The sequence below is a fragment of the Plectrocnemia conspersa genome, unplaced genomic scaffold (assembly GCF_051122295.1).
Source record: "Plectrocnemia conspersa isolate PC_06_02 unplaced genomic scaffold, ASM5112229v1 ptg000006l, whole genome shotgun sequence".
NCBI classification, from domain to species: Eukaryota; Metazoa; Arthropoda; class Insecta; order Trichoptera; family Polycentropodidae; genus Plectrocnemia; species Plectrocnemia conspersa.
Window position 1 is genome coordinate 7,478,354 of NW_028277170.1, and position 14,462 is coordinate 7,492,815.

At 28.4% G+C, this 14,462-nt stretch overlaps 1 protein-coding gene across 1 annotated transcript in view; it reads right to left on the reverse strand.

Annotated features, from left to right (window-relative positions):
• Nucleotides 1–1,749: 1,749 nt before the first annotated feature.
• The window catches only part of LOC148234141 (dipeptidase 1-like), a 172,353-nt gene continuing 159,640 nt past the window's right edge, over nt 1,750–14,462 (reverse strand). The window contains exons 9-11 of the mRNA XM_088187289.1: nt 13,163–13,238; nt 12,846–12,984; nt 1,750–2,089 (exon numbers count right to left, since the gene is read on the reverse strand). Of these exons, the coding sequence (XP_088043415.1) occupies nt 1,982–2,089; nt 12,846–12,984; nt 13,163–13,238 (323 nt within the window). The 3' untranslated portion in view covers nt 1,750–1,981. The remainder of the gene's footprint in view (nt 2,090–12,845; nt 12,985–13,162; nt 13,239–14,462) is intronic.

The window sequence follows — 14,462 nt, forward strand, 5'->3', positions numbered from 1 at the left end:
GACAACGAGGATCAACACATGTACTCTTTTACGGAAAAATAACAATTATCGCCAATAGTCTAAAATCAGATCACCTGTAATAAATAAATGTCCTTTACTTGATCATTACTAAGAAAACAGTGGCCATATTACGCAGAAGGGGCAATTACAACGCCTTAATCAGGATTACAACTTGAAAATGCTTTTCTTTATGTATGCGAGGATTCCAAAGATATGATGTGTAAAACAGTGAAAGAAAAAAGTAGTAAAATATTATTTTTTTATATTGTTACATTTAGTAAAAAGAAACTATCACTCGTAAATATGAAAAAAAATATTCTCCAACATCACAATACACTGCAAAAATTGACCCTTTCCGACTACCAAAGTGTTTCTTTTAATTAATCATTTTTTAAGAGAAAAATATTTAATTAACTAGCAAAAGTAAAATTCATTGTGTTATTTAAAGCCCAGAAAAATATTATTTTAGGTGAATGAAGGTTATATAAAACGATCAAAGATGTAAAATAAATCTATTTTGGGTACCCTTAATATATTTTTAAACTCAAAATTAATATTTCAGTATTTTTATTAAAAATACAATAACACGGATAATTATTTTCATGATTAAATTATATATGTATATTAACATTTTTATAGCTTGGTTACTCATTTATATTTTTCGAAATCGTTTAAAACCGATGCTAAATCAAATAAAAATGATGTTGTTATGGTGACATGTTTAATGTATATAAGTTGTATTTTTGTATGTGCAAATGTAAAATTATATGTGGAAAAATTACACGATGGTAGAACATTTCCGCCATTGTAAATATGTCACATCGGTCAAAATTTACGATCCATTTGTTATCGACACGTTCATAAAATTTATGACGCGTATACGCATTCACAGAATAGACAGTGGATGCGACTTTGCATTTATTGTTAAAATGGGCAATAAAAATAAATAATAAATAAGGACATAGCGTCAAAACAGGACGCATAAAAATAAATAAATAGGTATACGAACCAATTTCGATTAATCTCGTAATTCAAGAATTTTTTCTTAGAATTTAAAAAATATTATAATAATAATTTATATATTGTTTTATTTTATTTAATTATAATTAAAACGTTGCTAACTGTGATTTATAATTTTAAATTAACGATTATAATTTGACTTAATAGGTAGTTGAACGCAAATCCGCAAATGTTTACAAAACGTGCTTTGAATATTCCACAAAATGACCAGATTTTAATTCAATTATGGCTGATTTCGAATTGAAAAAATAACACAAATGAAGCATACATACACAAACATATATCGTTTTTCCACTGTAAAGCTTAATCTATTAAGGTTGTTAAAGGTGTTAAATAGTTTTCATTTATTTTAAATTTTAGATTTAAAAAACAGATACACATACATTTTTATTTATAAATTAACATCAATTTTTTTATCGTTGAAAATGTAGAAGACACATTTTTTATATAAATTTAAATATGAAACGTCATAGAAAATACGAGAGAAATTCTGAAGCTTATAACTAGTTTGAATTTTTAAATATATAATACTTTATTATAATAAATACCTTGTTTATAATGCATACACAAATAGTGTTTCGTAAAAAAGGTGGAAACTTTGAATGTAGATAGATAGAAAACACAAAAACACAACAATAACCTAGATTTTCATTAAACAAATATTTTTAACACTAAGTATATAGCTTACGTAATACAACATTTATATGTTTACAAAAAAGATTTGACACTGAATATTTTTTAAATATACATTCAAAATTACTACCTTTTATCTTTGAAACATTTTTATAACCACATATATTATATTTTAAGAATACCCAGAAAATATGGTTTAACATTTGTATGTATCTACTTTTTTTAATAACAATATTTTGTATAGATATTTCAAATATTATTTTTTTCTGAGTATCCCAAGACCGTGAATAAAATAATTTAGTTTAAACCTCATACGTTTCTAACATATTTAGCGTACTTCAGTATAGAAAGCATTGCTTGTACATCCGCCGTTGTCATCTGGTGAATCTGGGTGTTCTTCTGGTTCAGCTCCAGCTGTTCTCAAATCGTCTCTCACCTGTTAATAACATAAAAAAACGTTAATACTGTATACAACAAATATTTATTTATATATGTAATTAGATCTAAAATATTATTGGTTTCATCATTTAAACCACTTTCTACCCAAAATTGGTAAAATAAAATAAAAAGGCCAGTACAACTTGTCTAAGAATAAATAGGTTTATTCGTAAAAACAGTGGGAAATCTTTCAACTGTTAAAGTCACAAAAATTATTGAAACTATTTAACCATAATATTTATCTGATAATTATTCGGGTTTTCTTTGCTGCTCAGTGTTGCCATATAATGAACTTCCAGTCCAGCGCAAAAGCAATAAAAACGCTCGATTATCAAGCGTTTATATTATGACTTCTTATAACAATAATACGAGTGAGAATCAAATAAAGCACATATAAACCAAATTTTGCCTAATAAGAGAGCGCAAAAAACAATTATCCTTCTCAGAAGTAAAAAATTCACGTCAAAAGCAATAAAATAGTGTAAAATATTAAGCAAACTCGGCAAAAAAAAGTTTTAGAGCCAGCAAACTTGATGCTGTTTTAGCTTATCGATATACTTTTATTAAGAAAATGATTTTTTTTATAAAATATTTACTTAATATGTAATACATAATTAATATTATAAAATCCATACTATTGATAAGGTTAGAATAATTTATAGTTATCTGTAACGCACTATTATTTTATTTACATATTTATATTTATTTTATTGTTCATTAGTTTAGTCATACATTAATTTTATATCCTATACAATTCGAGTAATAATTATTTTAAAATTAATATTGGTCCATAAACCCTAATATAAATACATTGGTAAACTAACTAGGTTCTGTCATATTTCTCTTTATATATCTGTCTATCTAGTTACCGTCATCAACAACGTCAAACGAACTTGCCAGCCCTAATATATTCTGACGAAATTGCCACGGTCACGGACGACTATGGCGTCAAACTCGCAATTATACGCTAGCAATAATCTGTTAAACCCCAAACAAGTCTGTAATTAATTCTAACCAGCCACCGAAATAATTTAACCTATTCTCCGAACCAGTATTGATTTGCCCTCCTATTCTACTACAGTTCTCCATAATTGCTTGTCGCCTCATAGAACGTTGCATCGACAGACGATTCCGAAACATGTTTGATTTAATTTAATTTAGCTTTTAATTAAGTTTACCAAAGGCAAACATGTGTGACTGTAAATTAAATTTTAAATACTGCTATATTTTATTATTCCATTTAATCTAAGATAAATCGATAATGATATATCGGTATCAGAAACACAGGTATTTATAAATCCTATGTACTGCATACGTTAAGATATATACACCCATACCTCGCTTTACGGCCTAGATACGTTCCACGAAACTTGGCCGCTATATATAATATAGCCGCCGTATAACGAATCAATTATTCTAATACAAATTCATACATTTTCAATGGGATCAGTTCCAAATTTGTTAAATATGTAACATGGTTTATCATTTAAAATGCATTTTATCTTTTTATTTCATTTAAATCATAAATACATACATGACAAGTACATACATTTGTACATAAAATAATAACAGACTCCAAAAACCAAAAATAATCCATAAACAAAAATGAAACAACTTCATGTTACATAAAATATGTGTATGAATACATAAGTACATAATTTTTTTTAAAATGGCTTTAATCTGAAGACGATGAAGAAATGGTAACCTGCAGATCACTGTCGTTCTCATTTTTCGCTGGTAAGGATGGGCCTGGCTTAAAAAAATTGTCCAACGTTGTTTGTCTTGCCTTTTTGTCTCTTTCGTTCTTCAGTGATTAATAACAGCTAATGGCTGAGTTAATTCTTCGAGAAACTTTAGCGCTACGTTCGACGTCAGGATCGTTTTCAAGGAAGATGTTTATTCCTTGTTCGAAATAGGAAAAAGCTTTTGACAATTTTTTCGATGTTAGCTGTTTGGATACAACAGGCTCTGTATCTTCATCAAATGCCGGTTCTGCTTGCAACTGAATGAGTTCCTTATATGAAAGGGGTTCCCTATCAGCTTCAAGTAGACCAAGCACATCACGTTCGTTCAAACCTTCAAAGCCGAGATCATGTGCTAGATCCAAAATGTTTTGCCTAATTTCAGGAAGGCAATTAACTTCTACATCAGTACTTTTTACACATTCTGGCCATATTTTTTTCCAAACATGGTTCATTGTTGTTATAATTCCTTCCATGAATAACTGATGCTGTCAACAGCGTCCTTGACGTTATAGTTTTTCCAAAATGTTTTAATTGAAGATTTACCATCGGTTTCCCTTATAAGTTGTCGAAAAGTTTGGCGTAGGTAATATGCCTTAAAAGTGGCTATTGCACCCTGATTCATTGGTTGGATCAGAGCTGTTGTATTTTTCGGAAGGTACTCAATCATGACATCTTCAGATAGTTCGGATAAATTAGTAGGATGCCCTGGTGCATTATCCAAAATTAGCAAAGCCTTGATGCTTAAGTTATTGTCTCGCAAATATTTTTTCACTTCTGTGCAAAAGTGATTTTGGAACCAATCCTCTAAAGTAGCTTTAGTCATCCAAGCTTTCTTGTTGGATCTCCATATGACGGGTAATTGATTTTTATTTAGTCCTTTAAGAGGCCTTGGATTTTCGGACAAATATATTAAAAGTGGTTTTAGCTTAAAATCACCTGCGGTATTTGCACCAAGTAGCAAAGTTAATCGTTCTTTAGACACCTTATACCCAGGCGCAGATTTTTCGGTTTTTGAAATGTACTTTGAAATGTACTTCCAATAAAGCCCTGTTTCGTCTACGTTAAACACTTGTTCAGGTTTATAACCACCTCTTTCAATAATTCCATTTAAAATGTTGGGATATTCCTTAGATGCGGCCTCATCGGCGCTAGCTGCTTCACCTTTCATTTTAAAATTATGCAAATTAAATCTATTTTTAATTTTTTTAAAAAATCGACATCGAAAAAAAGTTTTTACATTTTAGGCCGTTAATCGAAAACGTGCCTTAATTGAAGAGGGCCGTTATAGCGAAAGACCGTATAAAGAGCGGCCGTATAGCGAGGTATGGGTGTATATACATATATCAGTAAAACAATTGGTATATTTGTATTTTGTCATCATTGTGATTCATTTTGAAAATAGCGAATAATTGATTTTCTCATCAGTATTTATTTATTAATTAATTTAACTTTAGCGATTACGCCGTAAGCCATTACATTATGCAAAGCACACAACAAGCACTTTGTAAGACTTTAATCGATTAATCAAAGGTTTGCGTAATGTGGAATTCGACTAAGTAAGCTGAGCTGTACAAAGTCAAGAGGAACAAAAATAAAATGTAACAAGGGGATACGTAAGTAATCAATTCAAGAGAATAAATAAATAACGATATAAGTTGCAATAAGATAAAATAAAAATATATCGCTTATGTATCATAAAAAGCTTATGGATTACAATTTTGACTATTTTTATAATTGGGTAAATTATATTGCCGATCATTTTTTCGGAAAACACTATATAATATTATTTTTGTGTATTTTACTGCTTCTCTATTCGAATTATATATCAAGCTAGTTAGATAAAACATTAAAGAATAATTGGCACGCTTTACATTGTTTTAATGTTGGGCTTATAACCTGCTTTTTTATTTTCTTGAAAAAATTGTATAGATTAACATGCTTCACGAAGCGTATCTGTAAATATATTACGATAATTAATCTCGGCTTTTATATGCTTATGTATAATACATACGTGTAGAAAATCTTGTAGAATGTAATCCTAAAATTAATGTCGTTTAATAATAAAACAAAAAATATATAACATTCTCTTACCTCTTGGTTATTTTTTAAATTATATATAGTGTAAAATGTTGTAGTATTTGATTCAAAACAATTCGATTAATTTTGCATTTTGATTTTTTTTAGTCCAGGAAGTGTTGCATCGATCGAAATAAATGGTAATCGGAAGGAGCAAGGTCTTGAGAATATGGTGGATGACGATTTTTTTAAGCATTTAGCGAATAACTTATGAATCACCTACGCCGTAGTTACTGATTTTCAAGAAGCTTACATAACATGTAATTTTGTATAAATGGTTCACTTTTAAGCTCATTTTTTTTTTGAAAATTGGAATATACTATAAAAAGTACGACCAAACAGACTGAAAAAATTTATTTTGCGTTTACTAAATATTTTTTAATTATAAAAAAAATAATTTTATTAAAATGAATATATTTATTTAAAGCTTAAAATAACCGTCATTGGTTAAGCCAACAGGCTAGTTAATATTAATATCGATTTGAGTTAAATAAGCCGTGTGCTGCGTCGATCCGCAAAGAAGTTAAACAGTGGGCTTTAGCAGCCGACCGAACCCCCGTCGGTAATTGTTCTTTCCAAAATTCATCAACCCCCCAAACCGTCGAACCTACCTACCGGCCACCTTCCAGATAAGGTACTGCCTCCTCCCGCTTCCGACCCGGACTCGACCCGTGCGTGGATTGCTAAATCAGACCCGGTGCTTGATGCTGTACTACTTGGCCATTGCTTATTTATATAGCGCTACAAACCGTTCCCTACCCCCCCTCTCTCTCTTGCTTCTTCTTTCTATACAATAATACAAATGTAAAGTAAAATGATGCTTATTTAAAACTATTTTTTTTGTTAAAAACCTTGTATATAAATGAAAAAAATCTAAGCGCATCATTAGCAAACTCGTAGAATTTGATTGCTACTATTAGACTTTCTGGATTAAAGTTCAAGCGCCGATGTATTTATGATCGTTTCCCTTTTACGCTTAAACGTAATAAACTTATTTTTTTATACATACTTTTACAATTTTTACTCTTTTTACATTAGTTGTACAATAATAAATAAATTGATGCTGATAGTGTGATTAGAATAAAAAAAATAGAATCCCCATTGTAAGAAAAAAAATGGACTTGTGAATTGGTATCCAAGAACGTGTCATTTAACACTTTTGGTTTATTTTCTGTAAAGATATGTGAAGTTGCTAATCTACGTTGATAAACCAGAGACGAGCCAACATTAACCGCGTTATTGCCAAAGTGGTCGAAAATTGGACTTCCAGATTGCGCTTTATTCGAGTCAGCCGCGGCGCCCATATGCTCGAAATCACATTTAAACACTAATGGGATCAAATTATCTTTCCAATAAAGCAAATAACATGGCCATTACCACGATTTGTATGTAATTTATTTAATATTTAAGTTCTATATTTCTAAAAAATACACCCTACTTGTTTAGCTAGTCGATCTTGATTTGGTTAAATTAAAATTTAGGAATAATATGCAAAGCAGTTGTGATAGACACCGCTTGCTTATAATACAGTTAAAATAAAAATTTATAATATATATGAAAATCTTTTTGCTTATTTAATTGTAATAGCTATACTTATTCAATTGCATATATGTCATAAAAAATATATACAAGATGATAGAAGATGTATGGTATTTTTCAATTCAATTAATAGAAAAGCTGTGTTTAATAAAAAGGTACGCACCAAAATGTTTGAAAAAAATAACATTAAAAACAATCTTTTAATAGCTAGGCCGGGTGGAAAGTTGTGTGAAGATAAGATAACTAAATACACATAATTTACTTATACTATTGTAAAGTATATTGGCTTTCTCGTGCAAAGGCGATTTAACAGGCTTTTGAACTTTAAGAGTAACAATAAATTTATTTAAATAAAAAAACAGTTAATTAAAGCTTTTAGATTTTTTTTTATTTAAATACATCAATGCAAAGACCACAATAGCAATTATAATTACAGACTAATTATATTTGTCTATATTTTCAAAATTTTTGCGGTACAAATATAATCGATTTTTTGCAGACATCTTGAACATATTGATTTGATCTAAAGTGATTCCAAGATTTTTAGCAAATATTTCCATAGAAAAAAACGTACCAGTAAAATGACATATTACGTCAATTAACGGCATAGAATTTTTATAGAGAATCTCAATCACTTGTTCAGGTGAAATGCATCTGAACAATTTTAAATATTAGCGTACAAGAAAAAACTGGAATTTGTGCTGCTGTATTTATGTCATTACTAAATAACGAGAATATCAGAAGGCTACTGCTATATTAAAACACATTTTAGCTCCACACTCCATAGAACAAATTAAATCCAAAGAAGAGAAAGCCCCTTAAATGGAATTTCAACGGTTTCCAGTAATCGTTAAGCCGAAAAGATGTTCATTGATTATACAATATTTTATCGGATCAAAGGGCTTGAAAGGGAAATTATTAAAACTAGATATATTTCCGAATGTAATATCTGCTTCTATTACGATGTAATGTATTAAATCCAAGACTAGCGAGGGGGGTACAGGGTACATTTAAATAATTGGTCGTAATATTCGAGTAAATAAATAGTATTTCTATACATTTCGTTAGATGCAAAAAATTAGGTGTAGTCTCTTTTACGTAGTTTCTAAAAATTAATTGTATCGGTTCATTTTTACCTACTTCTTAGGACTTAAATAGAATTATGGAAAACGTAGTTTAGAAACGCAAAGTGGTAAAGAGATATTAATTTCGATTTTAATCTGGATTCGTAAGATTATTAGGTTAAAAATTAAATTTTAATATAAAAAAAATAAAACTATTTTTTAGATAAAATAAAAAGACTTATAGAAAATAATTTACCTTTCCTAGAATTGTTTTTAATTTCGTGATTTAAATGTAAAAAAATGTACAAAAAAAATTCTAGTATTTTTTTTTTGCTAATTTGTAATTGGAAATTTAGACGTAAAAAAATATATGTAAAAATTAAACGTGTAGCAGCAGGTTGTTGGGGTTTTAAAATTAGATCGATATAGAATAATACAGTAAGTAAGCAAAGAGGACCGGCTTCTTTGGGGCCCTGATCATTTTTTATAAAATAAAAAAAATCGAAAATTTTCATCGATCAATCGATACATTAATAATTTTTGTATAAATAAAATAAATATTTAGAGAAAAATAACAAATCGTAAAAGTTGTCATCTTTGTTTGTTTCGTGTGCAATTATTATATGATGTAGACCGACCAAGAAGTATAAATTGTTTTATTGCAGAGTCTGAGTTTCTGAGTACCGGATCTCCGTTCTTTTATCTATTAGTTTATGACTTTTTACAATTCTTCATGGGTCACAGTGAAAAAAATATGAAATGGTTTATATTTTTTGTTTATACAAGAAAACGTACAAGTGTGCAAATTGTGTCTTTAAATAATATATATTTTAGATGTCAAGTAATAACAATTGGCACTCGGACCTGATTTTTCCTAAGTGGTCCTGATTTGCAGGTTTGAATAAATCACTATAATATCTTGCTGCTTTCAGTGCTAATAAAACAAATTTTAAAGAGAGAGAAAGAGTTTTTTTAATACATAAAATTTTGACATAAAAGGTTGCTTTGCTAATATTCTCCACAATACAGCTTCCACCGCCGCCGATGTTATCTCAATTACTGATAATTCAATGGTCCTTAAAAAAATAAAGTTGGTATCGATATATACATCTTAAAAACTTTTGCCAGTATTGAGATCATATATATATTATTAAACTGTTCCAATACGGAAGTCGATGGCTACTACTTCCAGCTGTTGGGCTGTTATTAAAATTGTAGGAGGCATTGAAAGATTTTTATTCTACAGAGGAAAATTCCCCAAAAGCTTTAACCGATTATTTTTGTAATCATTTATAAGAACTTTACACTATGTTTGTACACAAACGTAATAACTGTGATTGAAGTGAAAAGTGTTCTGGACGATACAAAGTTATAACTGACAACCATATTAAACAATACATATACAGAAAAGCAATTGAGGCAAATATCTAAGAAACTAAAGAAAGATAGAGTAATCATGTCAACACAATCCAATACATTTGACAAATGTATTGAAGAATTTTTTAACACTGCCATTCATTATTTGTCAAAATTTGACGGTTTTTAATTTTTCGTGTGTTTGGTTTTATTTTTAGTAATTGTGACTAATTGTCATATATTTTATATTGATCCTTCGAAAATACTTAAATGCATATGAGTCTGATCTTACCACTTAAAATTCACTTCTTTAGTAAAAGCTGGTTAAAAAAAATGTTGATACGCTTAGCAATACTATTCGATGATAGATTAAATATATTGTTTATAACTACTAAGGGTTGGGTTTTTATGCTGCGGTTATCAATGATTATTGATGATCTAGGTGTTCTCCTGATTTCTAATGTTCACTGTTGAAAGTTAACCCGTTGTCGTTCGCATTGCAACATTTCTAATTCATTATTAAAATCTACCATACAACTACCGAAACCAAGTACCTTCATTTAACCATAAAGAGCATAAAAAGGTTTTTTAATATATTTAAAAGAATGTAATTATTCTGTATATGCGATATATAAATATACATATATATCCTGTATATTTATAAAAAAAGCTTCGCTAACCCAGTTGTTTATAGTATTAAAATATTATATTTTGCTCGTTAGGACTAATCGACGTTTTTATAGTGTTCATGGCGAGTGCGAAGGCGTGGACTGATGGAAAATCGATGAGCATTTGAGTCGAATGGGCGAGTAGGCTTTAGAGGAGCTTTGCCCGGTCATCTGTTGAACTAATCCCATTTACCATCTGCATTATGGATGGCTATGCTAGGATAATGAGCGTTCAATCATATGTCGTATATGTAAATATATTTTAATTTTCACATTATTCATATGCAAATTGCGGGGTTTGAAAATCCTGAAAACAGGGTTTTAATAGTTTTTTAATATTTAAGATAATTTTGAAATTAAGTTCCTTTGATTTTAAAATAGTTTCACTTATAAATTTTTTTTCAAAGTATATACAAATAACGTACTTTTTACTAGAATAAATATGTATACATTTGTGTTTGTGTGTATACATATATACACATATTATTAGTATAATATAATATAATCATCTGAACTTGCCTCGATTTATTAAATACAAATGTAGTCTTGAAAAGTTGTTTCGTTTTATGATAGACATTCTCAAAAATCTCCATGTAGCTACGCGTAATTAAAACATAAATATTAAGAACGATAGTCGTTCGTTTGATAAATTGCCTGAATCGCTTCACCTGTTGCAAGGGGTTTTAACAATTATTCAGACCAAAATTGTCGGTTGTAAAATTTTGTCCCGGTCTCTTGAGACTTAATTACGATCATACCAAAGATTTGTAATTTTATTAACATATTAATCGAGCTACATAATTTGATTGTTAATCAAAATAGTATATCTACTAAATTGTAAATTGTGTTATCTAAAATAATATTTAAATATTAGATAATCTCGAAATGAACGTCGTTTTTATATTGAAAAAAACACTGTTTATTTTTATGTTAATGATATAAAATATTCTTCTAAAGATATTACATACTTGCATCTCTTAATTCATTTTTATATTCCATTAGTGAAAAATGCATTTTAAAATTTTTGCGTCTAGATAGTATTGCATTGATCAAAATAAGTTATAGTCGGAAGAAGCAAGGTCTGCAGAATAAATTAGATGAGAAAAAACTTTTAAGCCAAGTTCCTTGATTATGTCGATAGTCAATTTTGCCACACGCATTGAAGTGTTATAGATTTATTCGACTTCTATTGGCAAGTGAATGCCTTTTTTTAATTTTTCTCGTACAAACGACTCAGCTGATTACAATAGAAACTTACTGTAATTGCTTAGCATGATTAAATAGTTTTGCAATGCACTATTCTTTTGCAATTTCACCATTTTTTTTACAGTTTCGAGGCATCGAGGTAGGTTTTGCTACTTGCCTCTTGAAGAACCACAGACTTACGATAATTGTTATTATACAATACCCATTTCTCCTCTCCGCTTATCAAATGATCGTGAAAAGGTGAGATTGGTAGGTTCATTTTTATCAATGTTTATATTGTATTATGAATGAACCAATGAAAAATTTCTTTGTGCAATTTAATTTTTTAATATAAAGATGTTATATAAAAACGTCTTAAAATTTGCACAGTTTTCTTAGATGTTTTACCTTAAAAAATTATCAAAAAATCTAAATAATTAGGGATATGCGGATACGTGGCAAATTGTTTTTTGAACCCATACACATTGTCTCCAAACCCTTTTCTTAATGTGTCTATGCACTGTTGAACCGGACTGGTTAAGTGTCTCGGCCAACTGATGGATAATTTATGTAGGATCTGGTTCAATTTCTGCAGTTTATTATTGATATCATAATTTATCAATTGCATTTATTTAAACCATCTTTAACGTTTAACGGATATTTAAAGAATCACCTATCACTTTACACATGTTTTTATTAGCCGTATTTGACAATATTTCTTTTAGAAATTTATGTAGCATGCAATTTTGTGTCTACTGTTAAAACTTTAATTAAAATAAACTGGTATTAAAATTAATTATTTGATTATTACATATTAAATAAATACAAAAATAATGCTTATGAAATGCAAAGAAACATATATTATTGCTTTGTAGTTAAAAATTATACCATAAGTAGCATAGTCCCCAAAATTAACCTGAATCTGAATTTAAAGATTAAGAAACTAAAGAATGGTGTTTATATTTTTATACGGTGCTTGCTTAGTTAAAATTGAAAATTGGATATTGGAATCTTATATAGTATATTTTAAAATCATTAAATGGTCAATTTAATTCATATTTAGGGTTGATTTTCAATTATTCTAAATATCTGTTTATATATAGAGCGTTATTCAGACATACCTTTTCAGCCCTTTGCATGACCCTCAGTAGGTTAAGTCCAGCCAAATTTTTCAGTTCTTGCACACTCCATTGGCCGCTGCGAAGTAGTTCGGCAAACAATTCTGGATACTTTGAAACGTCTTCGAGACCTCTCGGAACCCTAAAAAAATGAAAAACGACTATGTTATTTCATACGAAATATTAGAAAATTTAGTGTAGAATATGGTCTTAAGATTTTGGTATCGGTAATACTACAGAAACAAATTAAAAAAATATATTACGGTATTATTACCATATCTATTTTATACCAATTACTTAAAATTATTAACTTAAATTACCTGTTAACGCCATCATAATCAGCACCTAATCCAACATGATCTGCACCAATCATACGTTTGATATAGTGAATGTGTTCTGTAACAATAAATAAATATGCTATTAATTATTATATGGTTAACATTGCAAAATGTTTTTAATAATAATGTATTCTGTAGCAATAAACAAGAATATTTTCTTATATTAAAATAAAATAATGCATTAAGTTTTAACACCTCATATTTATTAAAAAATATTAATATCTTATTATATAAATATTATTAAGTATCTTAATTTAAAATATTTGCGATAATGGTTCACGATATATGATATATAGTACAATTTATTTTGGATTATTTTTCTGAGATTATAATTTTATTTTATTTTAAATTAAAAATATAAGGTTATATTATGGCAAAACCTAATTTGTCGGTATTATTATTAGCAGTGTATATCGAAATTGTTTCGTAGTATGTTTTGAAGTGAAATTTAATTAATGTTTTCAAGTAAAATTAAATACACAACAAATATTATTAAACAACATATAACGGATGTCTATTTAAAACAACTTGTTTGAGCTCAAGTTTATTAAAACTTTGAGCACGAATTTCTAATTGCATTATGTGCATTTATAGTAGAGTTATGAAAGTGAGATTTGCATGTAGTTACTTTAGGAAACTCAGAGAGCACAATGCACATTTTGCATCATATTAGAAAAACAAAAAAGTTAAGACAAAAATGATTAGTTTTAATTTTATTATAAATAGGGTGCTGTATTATTTACCAGGAAGTAATTTAAAAAAAAATATGTGCATTTAAATAAAAAAATTGTTTCTGCATTTGTATAATTATTTAATATTTTGCTCAATTAAGTTGTACTTATATAAATACACTAATTAATATCTACTTCTTATTGATATAGAATATGCAATATTTTAATTGATATAAAATATCATATTTTAGACAATGCTTTGCTATTGTTAAAATATGAATATATGTATATTTTTTTCTGTTTCTTAATCTTCAGCTTTAGCATCACCTGAATATTTTATGAAAACAATAAAATGTAAAATATTAATACAATATTAATTTATTCGAATTAAATAAATTTATAATAATGAATTATTTACCTTCAAGATATAGGATGTTTTTAGTAATTCCATTTAGCGCATATACAAACAAATCGCTTGATTTTCCTACACATGAGCATGCAACGTATAATTGACCATGAGAATAACATGGATTCTCCAAATTCAATCGACATACTTGCTTTAATTAACCTTGTGATTTGTTAATTGTAATTGCAAAAGTCAGTTTAATTGT